The 22,427-nt window shown below is 44.0% G+C and overlaps 1 protein-coding gene across 1 annotated transcript in view; it reads left to right on the top strand.

The window, feature by feature from the left end:
* The window catches only part of LOC145400956 (regulator of G-protein signaling 7-binding protein-like), a 447,682-nt gene that overhangs the window by 409,186 nt on the left and 16,069 nt on the right, over positions 1–22,427 (top strand). Inside the window, exon 3 of the mRNA XM_080273321.1 lies at positions 15,411–15,547. Within this exon, the coding sequence (XP_080129447.1) occupies positions 15,411–15,547 (137 nt within the window). The remainder of the gene's footprint in view (positions 1–15,410; positions 15,548–22,427) is intronic.

Genomic DNA, 22,427 nt, shown 5'->3' with positions numbered 1-22,427 from the left:
TTTTGTACCTCTTCTAGTTTTTTCTTTCATTATCTCATCCTCTCTCATTGGAAAAGTCTCTCTCAGCTGAATAAGATCGTCTGGAGGTTGAATGAATGTACACCAAGTCAGGATAGAGAAGGGGATTAGGTATACCGTGGAAGTTGAATTGGAAAGGAAGTATGGCTAATAGTTTACATAATAGTTTGCCCTTAGTATTCGTAATAGTTTACCAAGTAGTCTCTCCACTAATCAGTAATTTAACTCTTAGTCTACCCGGCAGCATAGTCAACGCAATAGTCGACCCAGTAGCACAGTATACCCAGTAGTCTATCCAGTACCGGGAGCACAGTAGCACAAGAGTCTGCCCAGTTGTACAAAACGTGGAAAGGACAAACCAATAGTTGTGTCTGTGTTTGTTTTTCTTTTGTAACCCTTTGGCTGAGGGAAAGTCAGGCTGTTTGTATTCTACACAGGAAAAAATTCTCTCTCTCTCTCTCTCTCTCTCTCCTTCCCTCCACCCCTCCCCTTCCCTCCTGCCCCCCTTGGAGTGCTTGCGGGAGAGGGGTGTCAGTCCTTGGGCCATTCAATTAATATCCCTTCCCTCCCCACAAAGACGCCCTGCCACCTCGCCCACAAAAGTCTCCACACATTGATCTCCTCCCTCGTATCTTAGCCTCTCTTCTCCCCTCGTATATTCTCTTTTCTCCTCTCTTCTTATTTCATCTCCTCTCTTCCCGCCTCTTCTTCTCTTTTTTATCTTCCTCTTTTCCTCCTCCCTCTTCTCCCTACCTTCTTTCTTCGCTCCTCCCCTCTCCTATCTTGTCATCTTCTTTCTTCTGCCACTTCTGCTCTCTTTTCCTCCCCTCTCCCCCCCTCCCCTCCTCTCTCTTCCCTCTTCTCATGTCTACTGTTCTCTTATCTTTTATTAAGCTCTCTTCCATTATCCTCTCGTCTTATCTTTTCACTTCACTTTCCTCCTCCTCCTTTTTATTCACTTCCCCTTTTCTCTCTTTCATATGTAGAGAGGAGCACAGATAATGCCTGTACGTTTTGATCAAGCGGGATAATGATACGTGGCGAGAAAGCATAATTATAGACAGAGGAAAGGAGGCTGGCTAGATTATTTCCTAGTCATACATGGACACACCTGGCAATTACCTGCTTCAGTTGACTTCTGTGATTCTTGTATTTATAGTTATCTTCTGGGTATCAGTGTCTCTGTCCAGTTATCTGTCTACCTGTCTGTCCTTTTATCTATCTACCTGTCTGTCTGTCAGCTCATCCATCTACCTGTCTGTTTGTTTATCTATGCGTGTCTGTCCATTTATCTATCGATCTGTCCATCATCTATCTGTCTGCATCTATTTGTCTGTATCTATCTATGTCCGTCTGTCTGCTTATCTATCTATCTGTCTCTCTGTCCGTCATCTAACTGTATCTAGTTGCCTGTATCTGTCTATCAATCTTTATCTGTCTTTATCTGTCTAGCTATTAATCTTTCTAACTTTATATATCTGTCTATCTGCCTGTTTATCTATCTATCTATCTATCTATCTATATATTTTTTTTTGGTATATATGTACAGTATGTATGAATGTATATTTTCTCCTCCGATCTCTTCTCTTTTTTTCTCTTTTCCTCTTTATTTGTCTTTTCTTTTTCTCCTTTTCTCTTATTCCGTTCTTCTCTCATCTCTTCCTCTCCCCTTCCTTCTCACTCTTTCTTCTTTCTCTTCTCCACCCTACTGTTCTCTTGTGTTCTTCCATCTCTCTTCCCGGCCATTACTTTTCCCCCTTCCGTTCCCTCCCCTCTCCCTCATAGCCTCTCCTCCCCTTCCCTCTTATCCCCTCCTCCCCATCAATCCTGTCTTCCCCTCCTCTCCTCTCCTGTCCTCCTATCCTTCCTGTTTCTCCATCTTACTTCTTTCCCTTCTTCTTTCTCTTCTCCCATTTGGTCTTACTTTTCTTCCCCATTTTCACTCCTCCTCTTCCTCTTCCTCTTCCTTTTCCTCCTCCTCCTCCTCCTCCTCCTCCTCCAGCCCTAAAACAACACCTCCTAATGGCGCGTTTCACATTGATCCCCGCCCTTGACATTTACACACGTCAGTATTATGACAGCTGATGGAGAGGGCCTTCACGTGGTGGCACCGATATTCCTTGACGGCTCCACTGCCTGGTTATGCAAACGTCCCTCAGCTTCCTCCTTATCCCCGGGGAGGAGGATGGACTGCAGGAGAAGCGTAAATTCAGCAGCAGTCCATGGGTTCACGTTCAGATGAGCCTGGGACCACCACCACCACCACCGCCGTCGTCGTCGCCGCCGCCGCCGCCGCCACCGCCGCCGCCGCCGCCACCGCCACCGCCACCGCCGCCGCCGCCGCCACCACCACCAGCGACAACAGCAACAAGACGCAACAACACTAAGAGCAACAGTGACGTCTAGTTTATTTTCTTCTAGTCAGGAGTTATAATATTAAATGACATCTCGGGCTGAAGGGTTTAAAAGCACCGACTAAAGGGATTGGACACGAACTCCACTTACTTCTTCCGTACGGTGATGCGTGTATAAATATCTTTGTGGCTAATGCTAAACGATTTTATTCAGCTGGAATTAGACAGCATTGACAGAAGGGATTGTTTTACCTCCGACAATGAGAGTTGGAGAGGGTTATGTATTCACCCATGTTTGTCTGTTTCCTTGTTTGTCAATGTATCTCGGTAAGTTCCTAATGTATTTCAATGATATTTTTGGATATGAGAGTTATGGGTCAAGGAAGAGATGATTAAATTTTGGTGGTGATCTGAGTTGTCTGGTATAGGCGTTGATGGAGGTATGCGCCCTGTCTTTCTCGTTGTTGTTGTGCTGCTCTTTTTGTTGTAGGCGCATCTAGACGTTCACATTACTAGAATGGGTTAAGCTAATTGTATGACTACGATTCAGATAATTGCATGGATTTCTCTCTCTCTCTCTCTCTCTCTCTCTCTCTCTCTCTTTGAGGGGAGGCTCTCCTAGGTTTATATTACATGGTTTTGAAAGGACACAGTATTTTGAGGCGGTCACGCTATAGAGAAACTATGATAAATGATTGAATAACACACACACACACACACACACACACACACACACACACACACACACACACACACACACACACACACACACACACACACACACACACACACACACACACACACACACACACACACACACACACACACACACACACACACACACACACACACACACACACACACACACGAGTGACACTGTGACATTTAATACCAACACCCTCACCACCACTTAATACACTCGTAAAAACCCGCTACCAACACTACCACCACAAAGCTACCACCACTATCACCACCACCTCCTCCTAAGCTACCATAAAATCCTATCACTGCCAAAACGCCATCACTACTATGACAACACCACTACCACTGCGACCACCACCACACCACTAATACTAGTATCACAGTAGCATACCAACACTGTCACACCACTAACATTACTACCACTCTGAGCATCACCACAACCATCAACGCCACAACATCATTACCACAATAAGCACCACCACCACAACACCACCACCAGTAACACCACAACCACACCGCCATCCCCACCACTACCATCCCCACGGCACCACCCTCATACCCCCACCACACTCTCCCTTCAATCCCACATCACCCACACCACAACCACACCACCCACACGACACCGCCACTTCACAGCGCCACCACACCTCTCATACCAGTAACAGTAGGAGTGTTTGTGAGTCTAATACCACCAAACCATCACTCCCACATAACTCACACCATCACACCACTCCTGCCATACCCTGAACGCTCATACCACTAACACCATCACCACATTACACCACTCACACCACCTCACCCTTGCCTCACCACGCACACTTCTGCCAGAACCAGCACCTCCGTCATCACTTAGATTCCCATACCACCACACTACCACACCACCACCAATTCGCTATCATCACCACACCACCCCTTGACCTCTCACACCATCACACCACTCACACCCACACCACTAACAATAGAGCGTGTGGGAGTAATTCATCAGAGGGAAGCAATGATGGCAGCAGCGTCCAGCTGATCAATGTTATCCTGGAAAATTGCTGTTAATGTTTAATACCCATAAGTAAGGACACACAGGGAGGATGGAAGGGTCGAACACATAGGGAGGATGAAGGGGTCGGACACAGGGAGGATGGAAGGATCGTACACATAGGGAGGATGAAATTATTAGACACACGGGGAGGAAGAAAAGTTCGTACACATAGGGAGGAGGGAAGGGTTGGACACATAGGGAGGATGAAAGGACCGTACACATAGGGAGGATGGAAGGGTCGGACACATAGGGAGGATGAAAAGGGTGAAGGTAGGGTGGGTGAGGGTGAATAGGGATATTACGCCAAAGTGATGTGTTGGTGGATGAAATATATTGATGGCTATGGTATTAGTAAAGATGGTATTAGTAATCTTTTATCATCATCATCATCATCATCATCATCATTATCGTCAAAACTGATTTAATTCGTTTGGCAGTAATTTTTTTTTTTTTTTTTTTTTTTTTTGAGAGAGAGAGAGAGAGCTGTAATAAAAAAAGGATTGCTTTACCTAAGCTCACTGATACCTGAAGGAAATATTTTCAGCGCTACCATAATGATCTCTGGTGATGAGGAACTCGAAATAAATAAATTGATAGATAGGGAAATAGATAATAAATAGGTTCATATCCATGCATATATTTTTGTAAACATTGACAGGCAGATAGATAGATAGGTAGATAGATAAACATGGATAGATAGATAGGCAAGTGGATAGGCACGGTAGATAAAACAGGCAGGTAAGGTAGATGCAAAGTGGACAGACACATGATAGATACTAAATGAGGAAGATAGACAGGCAGATGGACAAATTGGCTGATAGATAAATATATTGTGTAATATTTTGTGTTTGATATGGCTGCATGTATTCCTGGTAAATTGGTTATGACAGAGCCGTATTAAGTGTAAAATAAAAGCAATTTCTGTGTGTGTGTGTGTGTGTGTGTGTGTGTGTGTGTGTGTGTGTGTGTGTGTGTGTGTGTGTGTGAAATAAGACGTCACCGGTCCTTATACTGATTGGGTTAAGGGATATTATTTATAACCTCTTCACTACGAGAGATCATTCGTAACCTGAATTCAATCATCCGGCGACAATTTAAGCCACGCATATGTTAGAGTTTTCAGTATTTGCAATGTTTTTTTAGGCCATTTTCCAAACTCCTATTGCGTTTTCTAAATATATGAGCAATTCCCAGTCCCCCTATGTATGGTTAATAGGTATGTATATGTCTGTCTGTCTACGTATCCTCCATTCTCCTGGTATGAATAACCTAATCTGTCCACCTCCCTCCAGTCCTGTCATTCTGCCTTTCACCACCTTGTCCCCCTGTCCACAATTTGCCCATTAGCCTGGGTAATTGGACCCGCTCAAAAACTTCCCCTCGGTCATTGACAAGGGGGAGAAGGGAGAGGGTAAACTGTGGGAGGGATGGGAGGGGAGGGGTCGGGAGAGCTGATAGGAAGGGGGAGAGGCTGGGTAATTTGTCAGAGGTGAAAATGGCATTGGCGTATATATTTACCCCACGCCGCGGAGTGTAGGTGGTGGTTGGTGTGGGGAGGTGTAGGTTGCGTTGGTCTGTTTGTGTGTGTGTGTGTGTGTGTGTGTGTGTGTGTGTGTGTGTGTGTGTGTGTGTGTGTGTGTGTGAGTGCCTAACAGTCTGTCAGTTTGCAGATATGGGTCTGTCATGCGGGTGACTGATTGATGATGATGATGATGATGATGATGAGGAGGAGGAGGAGGAGGAGGAGGAAGAAGTTGCTGATGGTGGTAATACTTGATGATGATGATGATGATGATGATGATGAGGAGGAGGAGGAGGAGGAGGAGGATGCCTAACATTGGATTCATTAAGAGAGACAAAGGGAATGATCCTACGTGCTCTTAAGTTGTCTCGTAATATTTTATGCATGAAGGTAATGGTAAGCAAACAGACCTCCGTAAAAGAATGGGGTAGAGAGAGAGAGAGAGAGAGAGAGAGAGAAGGTGGGGACAGTGAATCGATGTGAATATCTTGAAAAATTTCCTCCTTTTTTTCTTCTCCCTTTTTTTCCTTCTTCCTTTTTTTCCTTCTTCCTTTTTTTCCTTCTTCCTTCACCCTGTCCTTCTCTTTCCCATTTTCCTTCAGTCTTCACTTACCCTACTCTCTTCGGCTTCATTCGCTTTCCTCCCTCCCCCTACATCCTACCCACCATCATCAGTCCTCCCATCTCTCCCTTTTTCCTTCTTTCTTTTCCCAGTGTCTTTCTTGCCAACCCTTCCTCACTGTCTACATTATCGACATATTCTCCTTTCCTTTGTCTCTACTCTCTTCCTCCTCTGACTTCCATCTCTTTTCTTCCCTCCCTTTCCCGTTTTTCTCCATTATTCTCTCTCTCTCTCTCTCTCTCTCTCTCTCTCATCTTTGTCCTTCCCTATTCATTCTCACTCCTTTCCCATCCTTCATTCCTCTTTCCTTTCGTTCCTCTTTCTCCTCTTCCCTTAGGCGGATGCAGAGGGTGAGAGGTGTGAACGTTGAGTGTAGAGTTTCGAGGGGTAGACCGAAAAAGACTTGGGTCGGGGTCAGAGAGTGTGACTTCAGGGTTAAGGGACTGAACAGAGAGGCTGCTGGAGATCGAGCAGCGTTGGGAGCCGCCATTAGGTGACCAGAGCCGACGCATGCAAGTGTAATGGAGCATTTACAAACGGACAAAAATTCTTTCTCTTTTCTTTCCCATGCCCATCTTGATCCATTCTCCTCACTCCTTTCCTCCCTCTCCCTCTCCCCTTTCCACAACCCCTCCCTCTCCCTCTCCGCAACCCTTCCCCCTCCCCAACCCTTCCCCCTCCCCAACCCCTCCCTCTCGCCAACCCTTCCTTCTCCCTTTCCCTCCTTCACTAACGAGCTGCCACTAAGAATTCCAGACTTCACGGTTAGATGTCCACAATTTTATACCCCAGATATGCTTGTTATGGGAGGGGAGGGGAAGGAAGGCAGGAGAGAAAGAGAAGGGGGAGGGGGAAGGGGAAGGGAGGGGAAAATGGAAATACGGGAGAGAAGAGGGGACAGCGAAGGAGGGAAAGGAGGGGAGGAAAAATATAAGGAAGATTGCTGGGTGGAGGTAGGAGGTGAAGGGGAAGACTATAGAAGGGAAGGGGGAGGATAAATGGAACAGGAAAAGGTGGATTACGATGGAAGAAATGAATAGGAAATGGGAGAAGGAACGGAAAAATGGATCAAAGAAGAGACAGGGGAGGAAAAAAATAGGTAGGGGGAAGGGAGAGAAGAAGGAGAGCACGGGGAGAAGGGGGAGAAGGAAAAATTAGGAAGAGCAGAATGAGTAAATGAAGGAAGGAAGGAACGAGGGAAGGAAGGGAGAACGGAAGGGGAAAAATGACGACGGGAGGGAGGGGTTGTGGGAGGGAGGACTGTAGTGGAGGGAAAGAGGAGGAAGAATGTAAGGGTGGTAGTGGGAGGGTAAAAAAGGGGAAAAAGGGTGGGAGGAAAGAGCTGTAAGGGAGACATTGAGTAAAGAGGAGGAAGAGGAGGAGAGGGAGGGAAAGACTGAGGGAGAAGAGAGTAGAATGAGAGAGAGAGAGAGAGTAATATTGGTGTAGTTATTATGGGCAAGATTGGTTTATGAGGGAGTTTAGGTTAATATTGTGGTTAGACATTTCTCTCTCTCTCTCTCTCTCTCTCTCTCTCTCTCTCTCTCTCTCTCTCTCTCTCTCTCTCTCTCTCTCTCTCTCTCTCTCTCTCTCTCTCTCAACTCGTTTGAAACTTGGCCTGAGAATTAAGTGACGACATATTGAAAAAGTTGGAGTGGAGGGGAGACTTAGGTAGGTCCGAGTGGGGAAGGGAGGGTAGGGGAGGAGGAGGGGAAGGAGGGAGAGGAGGGAGACGAGGGGAAATGCAGGTAGAAGGATGGAGGGAGACGGGAGAGGTAGAGAGATCAGGAGAGAAGGTAGGAGACTGGAAATGAGTGAAGTGGAAAAGGAAATGTGAAAAAAGAAAGAAGAAAGTAGAGCAAGAAAAGCAAGAGAAAAGATAGAAAAATATATTGTTATACACAGGGATTGGCAGCAAAAATGACCCACCACTACCACCGCTTCGCCACCGTCAACCCCTCCAGCTGAAACCGGCATAAAAAAAGAAGAAAATAAGGATAGTCATGCAGTGAGGGAATGGTCGTGAAATGTTTTGTAGGGAATGATGAGTGAAGAGTGTGCATTTGCGGTATCGTTGGCTGGAAGATAGAAGTTACATCAGGGCGAGTACATCTTCCGGGGTCAGAATGGGAGACTAAAAATTGTGATGAATGTGTGTAACCGCAGATAATAAGCCTGGATATTTATTCATGCGACTTTTGAACCACTAATCTATCACATATTATCACGCTGAAAGGTAGTTAGTTCGATAGTTTTATAACCTTACAGATGAAATAGTTTGCTTGTTAATACAGGAAACGTTTGGCAGATACTATACCGTTGCTAAACGTTTGCCAAATATTTTACTATAAACGTTTGCCTTATACCTTACTGGAAACGTAAGGGAAATGCTTTACTAGAAACATTTGCCAGATATTACAGTGGAAACGTTTGCCAGATATTTTAACGGAAATGTTTGACAAAATATTTCCCAGCCATTACCTCTACTGTAATTCAACCTGTCTGCAGTGAAGTATTTATCGGTCCCCAAATTACCATGGCCTTTGAAAACTTGATATAGCGTACTTGAGTTGGATCTCCTTGCTTTGTGTCCTTTGATAAGAGGGAGTGAGACAGGGAGCGAGGAAGGAAGAGATTAAGTAGGAGGAAGAAGAGTTAAGAGGTACGGGAAGAATGCTTGGAGGAAGGCGGGGAGAAGAGGTGTGGGAGGAGGAGGAGGAGGAAGGGAAGGAGGAGGAGGGTCATTTGTAGTGGAGGGGAGTGTGGGAAAGAAGGGGAGGGAAGAGAAGGAATGAAGGGAAGGAGTGCATGTGATGGGGAGAGATGAAGGAAAAGAGAACAGAAAAGAAGAAAGGAGATGATGAGGAAATGAGGGAGAAAGACATGCGTGGAGGGGAAAGGAGGGGAAGGGAGAGGAGAGAAGTGATGGGGAAGGGGCAGGGAGGAGGCAGGAGCAGGAGGATGTGTAATGAAGAGAGAGGAGGGAGGAAGAGAGGAAGTTTGTTAAGGCTAAGGAGAGGAAGATTGGAGCTGGGAGAATGCAGTAATGAGAGAGAGAGAGAAAGAGAGATTGTACGAGTAAATGGATGAGTCTTCCTGCATTTACAATTAGCATACACGTACATTACCTTCTAGCATTTCAGTCTAATAATGAAAAATACCATGGTTTCATCTTGAATAATTTATTTTGACGCCTGGGAAACTATAATTATTTTTAATTTCTCAGAATTATCAGACTTATCGAAACCTGCGGACAGACATCATTATCATCATCGTCATCTTTATCATTATCATCATTATCATCATCAACTTAAGGAGCTTCTTTAACATCATCATCTATCATATCTTCATCATCATCATCATCATCATCATCAGCTATGGAGAATCATCATTATCATCATCATCATCATCATCATCACCATCGTGTGGTGTTTGCTGAAGCAGAATCTTAAGAGTTGTCCCTGTCATGAAAGGGTCATTGGCCTCAATATTAACATTCTTAGGCCTCTGTACTTACTCGCAGCTGAAAGAAATCGTCTGGCATTAGTTGGAATAAAATAGGATAGACAGGATAGAATAGAATAGATAGACGGTGCGACCATGAGAGGGTTACCCAGGGATCTCACACAAATGGAGTCAAATCGTCGGGAGGTTACAAGAATGAGGTAAAAAAAAATATTAGAGGTCCTTGGTCTGGCTTGGCTTAGAGTGGTCCCACCTTCATTTTTGCCCCATGAATCAGGGCTTTGCATTGAGGAGGCCTGAATGATGAGGGGGTATAAGTGAGGCCCATTTTCCCACGCCGCTCTGGTGATGGGGGTGTTACTCAAGGTCTTATGTTTTTCCTTTATTTTTCTTTACTGTTCGTTGTTCTTTATTTTTTCGTAGGTTCTGTGGGTTTCCTTTATTCTCCTGCCTCTCCACCGCTCTACCCTCCCCACTTACACAGCCATGGGACTAGGGCACTATACTCTGTTTGCTTCGCCTTGGCCTAAAACTTCCATCTCCGTCTTGATTGCTGAGCCGTAGCAGGAGATTAACACTGTAACACTCGTATGGTACTAGTTACGAAGAAGTGTTAAGGAAAGGATGCAGTACCGTAGTATTGTGCATTTCAGTCACTGAGCAGCCGGAAATAAACTGAAAAAGGATGAAAGATTGGGTCGTTAAAGTGAATGAACTATAGTAATGATGATGATGATGATGATGATGATGATATGAATGACCGGAGGTGTGGCTTTTTTTCGCTGATGTAGTTTAGTGGTACAAAGTCGTATTGGTCAGAGGAATCCAAAATAAATGCTGGATTTTTTCTTTTCTTTTTTCCCTCATTTTCTTCTTTATTTTTTATTTTTTTTCATCCAGGGACGTACGGTTTTCTAATCTGGGCTGTATGTATAAATTTTTCTTGGCTTAACGTTATGCTTAAGTTTACTTGTGTATATTCCTTGCCTCATTATACAGGTTTCAGACACTTCACAGGCTAATTAGAGTGATTGTTAAAGCGACTGGTACGAATAATAAGATGATCTTGATAAAAAAGTTAATTGTTATGGAGCACTGTTTATTGTAAGAGAGAGAGAGAGAGAGAGAGAGAGAGAGAGAGAGAAACAGAAAGTGGAGGGAGGAGTAAGGGAAGAGGGAAGACATTAGCTCGGGGCAAGTAGGAAAGAAGAACCATTTCCCAGTGTAAGACGGGAACACTTTGCGCCATTAACCTCTAAACTTCAAGTAGTCTCAGCGTTTTTCTGGCCTTTCTTTTATCCGACCCGAATTTGAATGACTAATTTAACCCCTTGGCCCATTTTCTCAGCTAAGGAAAATCGTGTTGGGTAGAGTGAGTTAATACGTCCGCTGTTAACTAGAATTTATCTGATATTATCCCTTTACTACTGTGAACACTGTGTTCGCCTCAATACAGTACCAAAGTTAGTATTTCGGTCACAAGGAGAGGATTATTCAAGGCAGGTTTTGTGATATTTGACTACGTTGACGTTTCGTGTATAAAAAAAAAAAAAAAGAGGATCATTTTTTTGTATGTGAATGGAAATCGTGTAGAGCGTCTTTAACAGCTAAAGGAATAATCACGTTAGGTTTTACTAATTTGACTGCTGATATTTCTGACTTGTAATAACAACACCGTCAAGATGAGAGTAAGCACGCTTCGCTCTCATATACCTGTACATACGATCGCTCCATACAACGTTATTTCACTTCACGCGTGGAGGAACTAAAGCAAGAATGAATTACACAAGACGCCCTCGGGCTGAGCGGAATAGCGCCTTGGCTGCAAATGACTGGCTTCACATTTCATTTTGACAAATTTCGGACGGTTTTTCTTTGCTCGAGAGAAGCCTGGCGCCCCAGTAGTGTTAAAAATTTCAGTTATCGTTTCGGCATCTATCTCTGTGTCTGTCTATCCATCTGTCTGTATCTATTCTAGAGTCATTTTCATATGTAACAAGCTGTTTGTTGTATCCTTCCACCTGTTTTCCTTAACAGACCCCCCTCTATTCCTTCGTTAAGAAAGGAAAGGAAATTCGACAATCTTGTGAGGAGATGCGAAATCACAGAACAGCCCAAAATGGTCGAAATACGTGTTATCACCCACGGCCATTTCAGCAGGGGAGAGTGTGGTGTAATGTTGTCGGCAAGGAGAAGGGTTATTTGTGTTGGATTACCGTGGCGAGAGAAACAGTACGTACCACCTTTGCACGACATTTACGAGGCACCATCAGAGATAAACGTCATATCAGGCTTATAAAAGATGGCTTGTTTCGTGACTCGTAAAAGATGCCTTGTTTTGCGACGGGTTGTGTTATCGTTGTTGTTGCTCTTCTTGAATATTGGGTCACACAGGATTAATATCAGCTTCGTTCCTTTCATTAAACCCTTTCACTCTGGTAACATAATTTCTTGTTTAATGGTACGATTTCTTGATGATTCTGTTCAGCTTAAGCATCATCATTCGTCTCATTTACTCGTAGGTCCGCTTCCACAGTGCAGACTTTTACACACCTGTTTCATCTTCCTTAGTCACTTTGGTGGCGATTTTGGCGGACGCACAAACCATTAACACGAGCAGGGCCACGAGAAGTAAATATATGTCGCCGTTCTAGTCGACCATGAAAACGGACCTGGTGGCGGTCTGGTAAAAGATATAGTAGTAGTAGTAACCCAAGACTTGTATGGAACGTGAACCCGGTGGACGGCAGGCTAAGTTTTCCCCCTTGCACCCTGTTCAAATATACTTTCATCCTTTGAATATCTTAAAATCCCTTTGGAAATTAAAGATGCAAACTATATCTCTGGTATGAGTAGCGTGCTAGGGAATTCCAAGATAGATTCAGTAACACATTTTCCCCAGCGCCTTATCCTGCCTGTTTGATATCAGTATCGTCGTGAAAGTTACGGATGCAAACAAGAAAACATCTTCTCAAGTTGTCATATAAAGACGTAATATGCAAAATAAGTCGCTGAGGAAAAGGTGCCACGAAGCCTTCTGGTCAATGAGAGTACGATTTTTGAACGAGCCAGACTTTACCAAAATGGCGATGTTCTGTGTCCGTATTCTTGTCGGCTGAGGAAGCTCCCTAACATCTTTTCCTAAGCGACTTATTTTGCTTCTTACACATTACTGTCCTCTTCCGCGTTATATTTTTCCTTCCAGAATCGCCATACTCTGTATAAATGACGAACAAATGGATATTACCTTGCCGTATCCAAAAATAAATTGCTAAGAAAGATGTGTTGGGGAGTTTCCTTACCTTACGAGAATAAGGGCCATGGAAACTATATTAACGAGCCCTATCCAAAAATAAATCGCTAAGGAAGGGGTGTTGGGGAGCTTCCTTGACCGACGAGAGTACGAGCCCTGGCCGTATCCAAAAATAAATCGTCAAGGAAGAGGTGTTAGGGATAGTGAAGGGGATTCTGTTTAATTTCAGAGGGATCACGGCGCTGGTGCAAGGCAGGTACATTGGAGGGCTTTGAGGATCCAGGAACGCTGAAGAGATTTTGAGAAAAGGAGTGGTATTTGTCTTGCACACACTGAACAGAAAATATTTATGTAATCGTATGTGTTAATTATAAAGTGACTCATTACACCACGTTGTTCCGGTACGCTGAGCTGATGTCACTCATTATTTCTTGTTTGTTTCATCATCAGTATAATTTCCACCTTTTTTCTTCCTCTTCATCTTATCATCATCATCATCATCATCATCAATAACATCATCATCGTCATCTCCTTCTCCTTCATCTTTTTTCTTCCTTCTCCTCTTCTTATCATCATCATCATCATCATCATCATCATCGTCGTCGTCGTCGTCGTCGTCGTCATCATCATCATCATCATCATCATCATCATCATCATCATCATCATCATCATCATCATCATCATCATCATGCCTCTCTTATTACCCCTTCAAGAGCACAAGGCTTTGCTATTTAGTCCAGACACTTAGGACAAGGGTGACCTGTCAGTTCTCCCTGAGCGGCACTATGCAAGCAGAAAACCCCCAGCCACCACATCGGTCTTTAAAATCCGTATGGACCACATCCGATTAGAGAGACTTAGCCCCCCAAACCACGGTGTGTTCAATTATTGGTTATGGGGTTACTGCTGGCGTGGTATTTATAGTTTCCTGGGTTACGCTGAGCCATGTGGTTAGTTACTCGGCGTAAATTTCCTTGCACATTAGAGCAAAAATTTATGAATAGTATGTTTTCCCAACGCTGAATAGAATCGTGTGGACTGACATTGAAGTAGAAGGAGAAATGTCACGTTCATTATAACAAAGAGTAATGAATAACATGTTTCCCCCTTTCTGAATAATGTCGTGTGAATTGAGGTAAATAATAATAAAAAAAAATCCTCCTTCATTATGGCACAAATTTATGAAACTGAATAAAATCGTCTAGTGAGAAAAATTATAAAAGGCGTCATTGTCCCGACCAGTTGAATGTATATCAAACAGTAACCTATTTACAAAGAGAGAGAGGTTTCCAAAGCTTAATAAACTTGTCTGGAGGTTGCAAGAAATGATGCTAGAAGAAGCCGTCATCCCACTAATTAGACCAAGACAGGTATTCTTGTCCCTAACACCTCTTGCATAGCGATTTATTTGCCGCACTACGTCATACTGCTCTCTTGGATGCTATTTTTTTAAGTTTCAGCCACCAACATGGAAGGCAAAAATAACACACAAGAGATAATGAATGAGCTGTATGCAAAAATAAACTGGTAAGGAAAAGGTGATAGGGAGCTTCCTTTCCCGACGAGAACAGAGACCTAAGACGATGTGTTCAAGACGGTTTGGTGTTTTCCTTTCTTTTTTTTTTTTTTCTTTTTTTTTAGACGACTGTATCTGTCTCAGGAAACCAATGTTTATATTTACATGCGTTTGACTAGTTTGTTTCAGTTTGGGCAGGGGATATTTTTTGGGACGTGTGTGTATATGTGTGGGTGGGTGGATGGGTGGGTGGGTGGGTGGGTGGGTGGGTGGGTGGGTGTGAAGGGTATATATGAGCTGTGTTTTTAAGTAGGCATTTGTGTGGAGAACAGGGATAGAGGTTGATAGAGATACAGTCAAGCAGACCGAAAGACACACAATGAAAGATAAGTAGAAAGTTAAAAAGAAAGAACAAACAGAGGCAGACAAAGATAAGGAACGAAAATTAAACAAAACGAGAAAGACAGCTGAGCCCCATCAGTACTCTCACATATAAATCACAACACACACACACACACACACACACACACACACACACACACACACACATTATCGCCTTCATATTTCAGCATTAGGCAAGGCAGTAAGCTTGCAAGGTGCCTGGGAGATTAATAGTGCTTGTTTTGCTTGGTTTAAAGGGCAATGCGGGGGATGATTTAAATGGCTCGACGGGAGGTGATTTAAATGGGGTTGTTAATGCGAAACTGAGTTGTATTTCTCTCTCTCTCTCTCTCTCTCTCTCTCTCTCTCTCTCTCTCTCTCTCTCTCTCTCTCTCTCTCTCTCTCTCTCTCTCTCTCTCTCTCTCTCTCTCGTATTACGGTTTCACAATTGACTTTAGTTTCACACACATAAATATTCCCCCATCACCGCACTTTAGCCACATACCACGCTACCACCATTCTCTAACCATGCGTCCCTCCTCAGTGACGTGGCGGAGGGTATCCCCGTGGACAACCAGAACTTCGTGCACCTGGTATCGTGCACTCAGCTCATGTGCAGGGAGCTCAGGAAGTGCAAGAGGCTCATCCAGACCATGCCTATGGACATGACAGAGTACTATGGTTAGTGAAGTTTGGATCTGTTGTTAGTACCGTGTTATTATAATAATAATAATAATAATTATTATTATTATTATTATTATTATTATTATTTATTATTATTATTATTATTATTATTATTATTATTATTATTATTATTATTATTATTCCTATGTGTGAAAACAGTTTAGCACAACAAGAGATTTCAGTGCACTTAGCTGAAAATTTCCATAAGTACTGTATATATATTATGTATGTATATGTATGTATGGCCAAGAGACAAGTTTTTCCGAACGTATCTTCTATACCAAGGGATCTTCGCCCACCAGTGAGAGAGAGAGAGAGAGAGAGAGAGAGAGAGAGAGAGAGAGAGATTTTTTGTAGATTGGATAGAGGCCAAAGACAGATTTTCCCCTCCATATGTTTTAAGTTAAGGGTCTTGTTTAGTAGGGGAGGGGGATCGAATCTTGAACCTCTTTGTTATTCCCGGCCACGGTTCTCAAGACGGGAGGCTGAAAGTTTGCCTGATTCTAGATACGAATGGGGAAGCGCGTTTTGGAACCCATGTCTGTTTATTCCTTGGGGTCTCTGGCTGGGATGGGATGAAGCTCTTAGAAGACTCCCTATTATTCCCAATTTTATTTGAAGATACAGAGACAGGATTTGTTAATGGTACTTTTAATATTATGGGCTCCGAGTTTTTATTTTTTCAGTCATTTTGTTAGATACGCCATTGAAATATATTAAGTAGATTGACATGACGTGGACTACAAATTCGACAAAGTTAATATAATTTGCCTTGCTAACTAGTCTACGTTAGGTGTCTGTTAGAAAATGAGAAGTATCAATGTGGGTGTGATTGCAGGGAAGGAGAGTCAAGATGGGTGCGTGGAGTGGGTGTGGAGGGGATGGGTGTAGGTGTGGGTGTCTGTAGGGAGGTCAGGTGTGGGATGGGTGAATAGGAGGGAGATGAATGGATGTAGATGTAATTGAGAATGTGTGTGTGTGTGTGTGTGTGTGTGTGTGTGTGTGTGTGTGTGTGTGTGTGTGTGTGTGAAAGCAATCGTATTTTAAAATGGACGAAATGTAAAGGATATTCTGATAATGATTGACGACCCACGAAAACTGCTTTTATGTTTGTCTATAAAAATCATCCCAACTAATTAAACAAACGCTATTGAATATTTTAAAAAGGAAGGCAAATTTCGAGATAGGTTTGGCTGTGTTTTAAGATAATTGTTTGAAAAGTTCCTATATTTTTTTTATCGTTATTTCGTGCCTTTAGAATTGCTGAAAAGATACACTTGAGGATATTGAGAGAGAGAGAGAGAGAGAGAGAGAGAGAGAGAGAGAGAGAGAGATCAAGGGAGAAAAGAGTGAGGGAGAAAGGGAGGTAGGGTAGACAATGAAGGCCTGGGCAGTGGTGTGTATCTTTCATGACTGTGTAAGTAGCCGGTGTAAAGGAGCCTTAATGAGGGCGCGCACACAGAATAGGGGGCTGAGGCTAGGCTGAATGGGGAGAGAAAAGGGGAGGGGGAAGGAGGGGCTGGAGGTAAACAGGGAGAGAAAAAAGGGAGGAGCTCGGGTGAATGGGGAGAGATGAATGGGGAGAGGCTGGGATGAATGGGAAGGAAAAGATGAAGGGAAGGAGGGACTGGAGGTAAGTAGGGAGAGAAGATGGAGGAAAGGAGGGAGTAGAGGAAGACAGGGACAGAAAACGGAGGAAAGGAGGGGCTGGAGGTAAAAATGGAGAGAAAGGAGTGAGGGAAGGAGGGATGGAGGTAAATAGGGAGAGAAAACGGAGGGAAGGAGGAAATCGAGGTGAATAGGGAGAGAAGGGGGAGGAAAAGAGGGAGTAGAGGTAAATAGGAAGAGAAAAGAGGGGGGAAGGAGGGGCTGGAGGTAAATAGGGAGAGAAAAGAGGGAGGGAAGGAGGAACTGGGTGTTAATAAGGAGGGAGAAGGTGGAAGATGGAGAAAAGATGGAGGGAAGGAGGAAATGGAAGTGAATAGGGAGAGAAAATAGGGAGGAATGGAGGAAATAAAAGTGAATAAGAGGACTTGTATAAATAGGTAGTATAAAAGAACTTTAATGAGGAACTACAACGGAATAGGGGGCCGAGGTTAGGCTGAATAGGGAGAGAAAAGAGGAAGTGTGGAGGGAAATAGGGAGAGAAAAGAGGAAGTGTGGAGGGAAATAGGGAGAGAAAAGAGGAAGTGAGAAGGGAAATAGGGAGAGAAAAGAGGAAGTGAGGGAAATAGGGAGAAAAGAGGAAGTGTGAGGGAAATAGGGAGAGAAAAGGGGAAGTGTAGAGGGAAATAGGGAGAGAAAAGAGGACGTGTGGAGGGAAATAGGGAGAGAAAAAAGGACGTGTAGAGGGAAATAGAGAGAGAAGAGGGGAAGTTTGGAGGGAAATAGGGAGAGAAAAGAGGAAGGGGTTGAGGTTAGTAGGGAGAATGAGAGAGATGGGATGAAGAAAGATGAGTGAATAGTGAGTGTGTGTGTGTGTGTGAGAGAGAGAGAGAGAGAATGGGTTGCAATTGAGTAAACTGTAGAAGAAAAGCAACAATGAACAGCTTGGACGCTAAGAGGAAGATGAGGAGGAAGAGGGAAAGGAAGAAGAGAAGATGAGAGGAGAAAGAGAAGAGAGATGAGGAAATACGGGAGGAAGAAGAAAAAAAAAGACGGGGAGAAAGAAGAAGAGGAGGAGGAGGAGGAGGAGGAGGAGGAGGAGGAGGAGGTAAAGATAAGAAGATGATGGACGGGAATAGGGGAGAGAATGGAACGATAGAGGGGAGGGGAGATAGGAGGAGGGGAAGAGCTGGAGATAGGCTTAAAGGAGAGAGAGAGAGAGAGAGAGAGAGAGAGAGAGAATATGGATGGAGTATTGAGAGCTGGAAGGAGAGTATAAAGGGAGGGAGAGAGACAGGCGGGGAAGAAATATAAAAAAAATAGAAGTTGAAGGGAGGAAGGAGGAAGGAACATGAACGGAAGGAATATAGAGGGAGACAGGGAGAATAAAGAGGGTGTAGAGAGAGAGAGGGTGGGTGGGAATATAGAGGGAACGTAAAGGGTGACATAGATGGAGTGTAGAGGGAGGGAGAAAGAGTGTAGAGGGAGAAAGGGAGGCAGGGGGTGTGGTGAAGGAGGGAGAGAGAGTGTATGGAGGGAAGGAGGGAAGGAGGGTAGAGGGAGTGTAGAGGGAAAGAAAGAGGGCGTTTCGAGGGAAAGGGGGAGGGTAGAAGCAGACGGAGAGAGGGAGGGTTGGGTGGAGGGAGGGAAGGAGGGAGTGTGAAGGGAAACATAGAGGGAGGGAGGGAGGGAGGGAGGAACCATCTGTCTCTTATAATTAATGGGACCTGTCGAGGGGAAGGTTGCGAATGTGGTAATCAGGAAACAGGGAGAATAAATTTTGGCCAGGGAGGAAAGGGAGGAGTGACAGGGAGGGAAGGAAGAAAAGGGCAGGAGAGAGAGAGAGAGAGAGAGAGAGAGAGAGATGTAAGAAAAAAAGGAAAAAATTGAGGGAGGAAGAGAATAAAGAAGGATTATAAGGAAAATAGGGGGAAAAAGAGAAAAAGAAAGGAATGAGGGCGAATGAAAACTAGGGAGGAATAAAAGAAAAAACAGAAGAGAAAAATGAAGACAGGTATGAAAATAAAGATGAGATGACAGATATGAAGAGAGAAGACTGGATAAAACGCAACAGATGGCGAATAGATGAAAGTAGAGATAAAGACAAAGATGATGAGAAGAAGGAAGTGTAAGAAATGGGAGAAAAGGGAGAGATAAAACAACAGTAAAGTAGAAAAATTAAAAAAAAAGGATAACATTAACCCTTTCATGGAAGAACTGAGTACTTTTTCGGACAAAATCCAGACAATATTATATTTGTGAGTGGAAATTAAAGTTGTGAAAAATTTTATTCGAAGTATTATAAATCCTCAGAATAATGGGAGCACGAGTAAAATGAGTGAGTGAGTGAGTAAATGACACAGTTAGGAACAGACACTATATTTGGCCGTCCCTGTGAGTATGAGAGTAACTTAGTTCGTTTTTAGAAAGCGAACGTGTTTATGTAGAAAGCAGGCAAAAAGATGGAGCAAAAGAGAGAGAGAGAGAGAGAGAGAAAAAAAAAAACAGCTTAGATTAAAAAAAAAAAAAGTAAATGGTTAATGAGAAACTGTGATGAATAATAAGAATTGGGGAAGTGAACGGCAAAGGAATCAGGAAGAGAAGAAAAATAAATTGGCCTGAAGAGGAGCTAAGTAAGGAGTGTGGAGGACTCGGAGAGAGAGAGAGGGGTAGCGCGGGGATGACAGTGACGAGAGGAGGGGGAGGGAATAGCAGGGCGGGGAGGGGGAGGAGGGGAAGGGAGTGGGGGTGAAAGGAAAGGGAGGGGGGAGTCGATTGAAGGAATTATTAATGGTGCATCAAGTGAAAGGGTCAGGGTAGGGGAAGGGAGGGGGAGTAGGGGAGGAGGAAGAAGTGAGGGTAGGGAGAAAAGGGAAAGAAAGACGAAGGGCCTAAGAAGAAAAAGGGGAAAGGGAAGGAAGGAGGGATGGAAGCAAGGAAGGAAAGAGGTATGAAACTAGACGAGATGGATGGAACAGAAGACAGTTAAAGGAACATAGGAAGAGGGACATGAGAGGGAAAAGGAAAGGAAAGAAGCATACGAGGAGAGACGAAGGGAGGAAGAATGAAACTGATGAGAGCAAGTGAATGGGAAGGGATAAGGAAAGGAGCAAATGAATCGCACAAGGGAAGGCTATAGGGAAGGGGAAATGGATAGGGAGGGTGGTGGTGGAGTGTGTGACAGGTTGCTTTGATCCCGGTGCGCCCCTTCCCCCTTGGACGCTTTGAAATTAAGGTGCGGTGAGGGTTGGGGCGGCAAACACTTAACCCATTGAAGACGTGAGAAATGTAGGCCTCTCTATTGACGTTAGGCGACTCCCAAGCTGAATTAAATAGTATGGTGATATATTACAGAGTTGCGAGTAGTGTACAGTATTAATTAAGACTAACGGAAGGAGTGAAGGAGTAGCTAGTTGACCTATATCGACCCTGGGAGGCACTAGGATAAGAATCATATTTCTAAGCTTGGTAACCAGCCATACAGTCATCGTCACTCTTAGGTAACTCAGCCATAGATAGGGTCAGATTTTAAGCAGAGACACTCACGTTACAGATCTAATTCTACATCTCTCATTTCTTCTCTGCCACCAATTTCTACCAACAGCTCGGAAATAATAAGTTGGTTTTGGCTCTTGGTTAACTTTCCAGGCCATAGAGAACGTCAGTATACCATGACTTACCTCTTTATGGGGATATGAAGTGGAAACATGGCGTCATTTGATTAATTGGTTGATTGATTGATTAATTGATAGCAGTTGTATTGTCGTCAGAGGGTTAGCTTGTATTGTTGTTACCACCAGACGATTTTATTCAGCCAAAAGTTTCCTCTCGTCCTGTTAGATTAAAAAAAAAACATTTCCAGATACGGCTCCAAGACGTTACAAGTTTTATTTATAATATTCTTGTTATCGCTAAGCAGTCTTGATTGTGTTTTAGGACAGGGTGGAGTCGGGAGGTGGAGCGCAAGGAGAAGCTTAGTGCACTCGATTTAATGATAAATACCAGTACTGTTGGTTATTTTTCTGATACGCAACACATTTTCCTAACATCAGGCGACCTCACTTACCTACACTCAGCACACTACCACACATACAGCTCAGGTATTCCCCGCCATAAACTCAGCGCACACACTCCTCACCACACACCACCACATACCTACTACGCACCACCATATTCTCATCACACCTCCTTTCCACACACGCCAGAGAACCCATCAAGCACAATCAGTCTGCTTCACATCAGGTAAACAAGAGCAACGACAACAAGGATGCGTCTCTAATCTCCCGGACTGTCCAGGTGTCCATCCCTCTGCCCACACCCATATTGCCTGTTTCTCTTTCTCCCTCCCTGCTTCCCCACCTTCCCTCCCCTACATCCATCCATCTGTGCCCACGTTCTTTCTCTCTGCCTACCTTCCTCCCTCCCTCCCTCCTTATCTGCCTTACTTCTTTCCTGTCTTCTTTCCCCCCTGTCCTTCCTTCTTTCCTGTCTTACATCCTCACTTTCTCCCTCTCTCATTCCCTTCCATCCTCCCTTTATTCGCTGCCTCCCTCCCTCATTCCATGTCTTCCTTCCTCATTCCCTACCTTCCTCCTTCATTCCCTGCCTTCCTTCCTCTCTCATTCCCTGCCTTCCTCTCTCTCTCTCTCTCTCTCTCTCTGTGCCTCCCTCTTTCATTCCCTTCCATCCTCCCTTTATTCCCTGCCTCCTACCCTCATTCCCTGCCTTCCTTCCTCATTCCCTACCTTCATTTCTTGCCTTCCTCCCTCATTCCCTACCTTCCTTCCTCATTCTCTGCGTTCTTCCTTCATTCCCTTCCTTCCTTCCTCCTTGCCTGCCCACGTAATCAGAGACGAAAGTTCGTCCACTTTTCAACCACGTCTCCTTGACATGTAGAAAGTTTCCGTCACGTTCATGAACACGCATATCAAAGAAGAACCATCCCATCGCCTTAGAAACACACACGAGGAAAGTGAGAAGTGGAAGAGGTGAATTATTAGACGAATTTTTGTGCCAAACTGTCATTCCACACTACGGCAGCCAAGTGACATGTCGTGCACTGAATCCCTTTTTGTTCTCAATTCTTCATGCCACCAGATGATTTTATTCAGCATGGGAGAAAGGCCTGTTAGCAAAGGGGGTAAGGAAGTCAGTGTTTAATCCCTTCATTTCGGAAAGTCGGTCTCCAGATGAATGAAATCGCCTGGTAATAGCAAAATACAATAAAAATTACGTCCTTGGACTGAAGGGATTAATGTTACTTTACCCTGAC

This window comes from Coenobita brevimanus, chromosome 54, assembly GCF_032717465.1.
Source record: "Coenobita brevimanus isolate Jiangsu-jjx chromosome 54, ASM3271746v2, whole genome shotgun sequence".
Lineage (NCBI taxonomy): Eukaryota > Metazoa > Arthropoda > Malacostraca > Decapoda > Coenobitidae > Coenobita > Coenobita brevimanus.
Note: the sequence above shows the minus strand (reverse complement) of the source record. Positions and strands in the feature narration are given on the sequence as shown.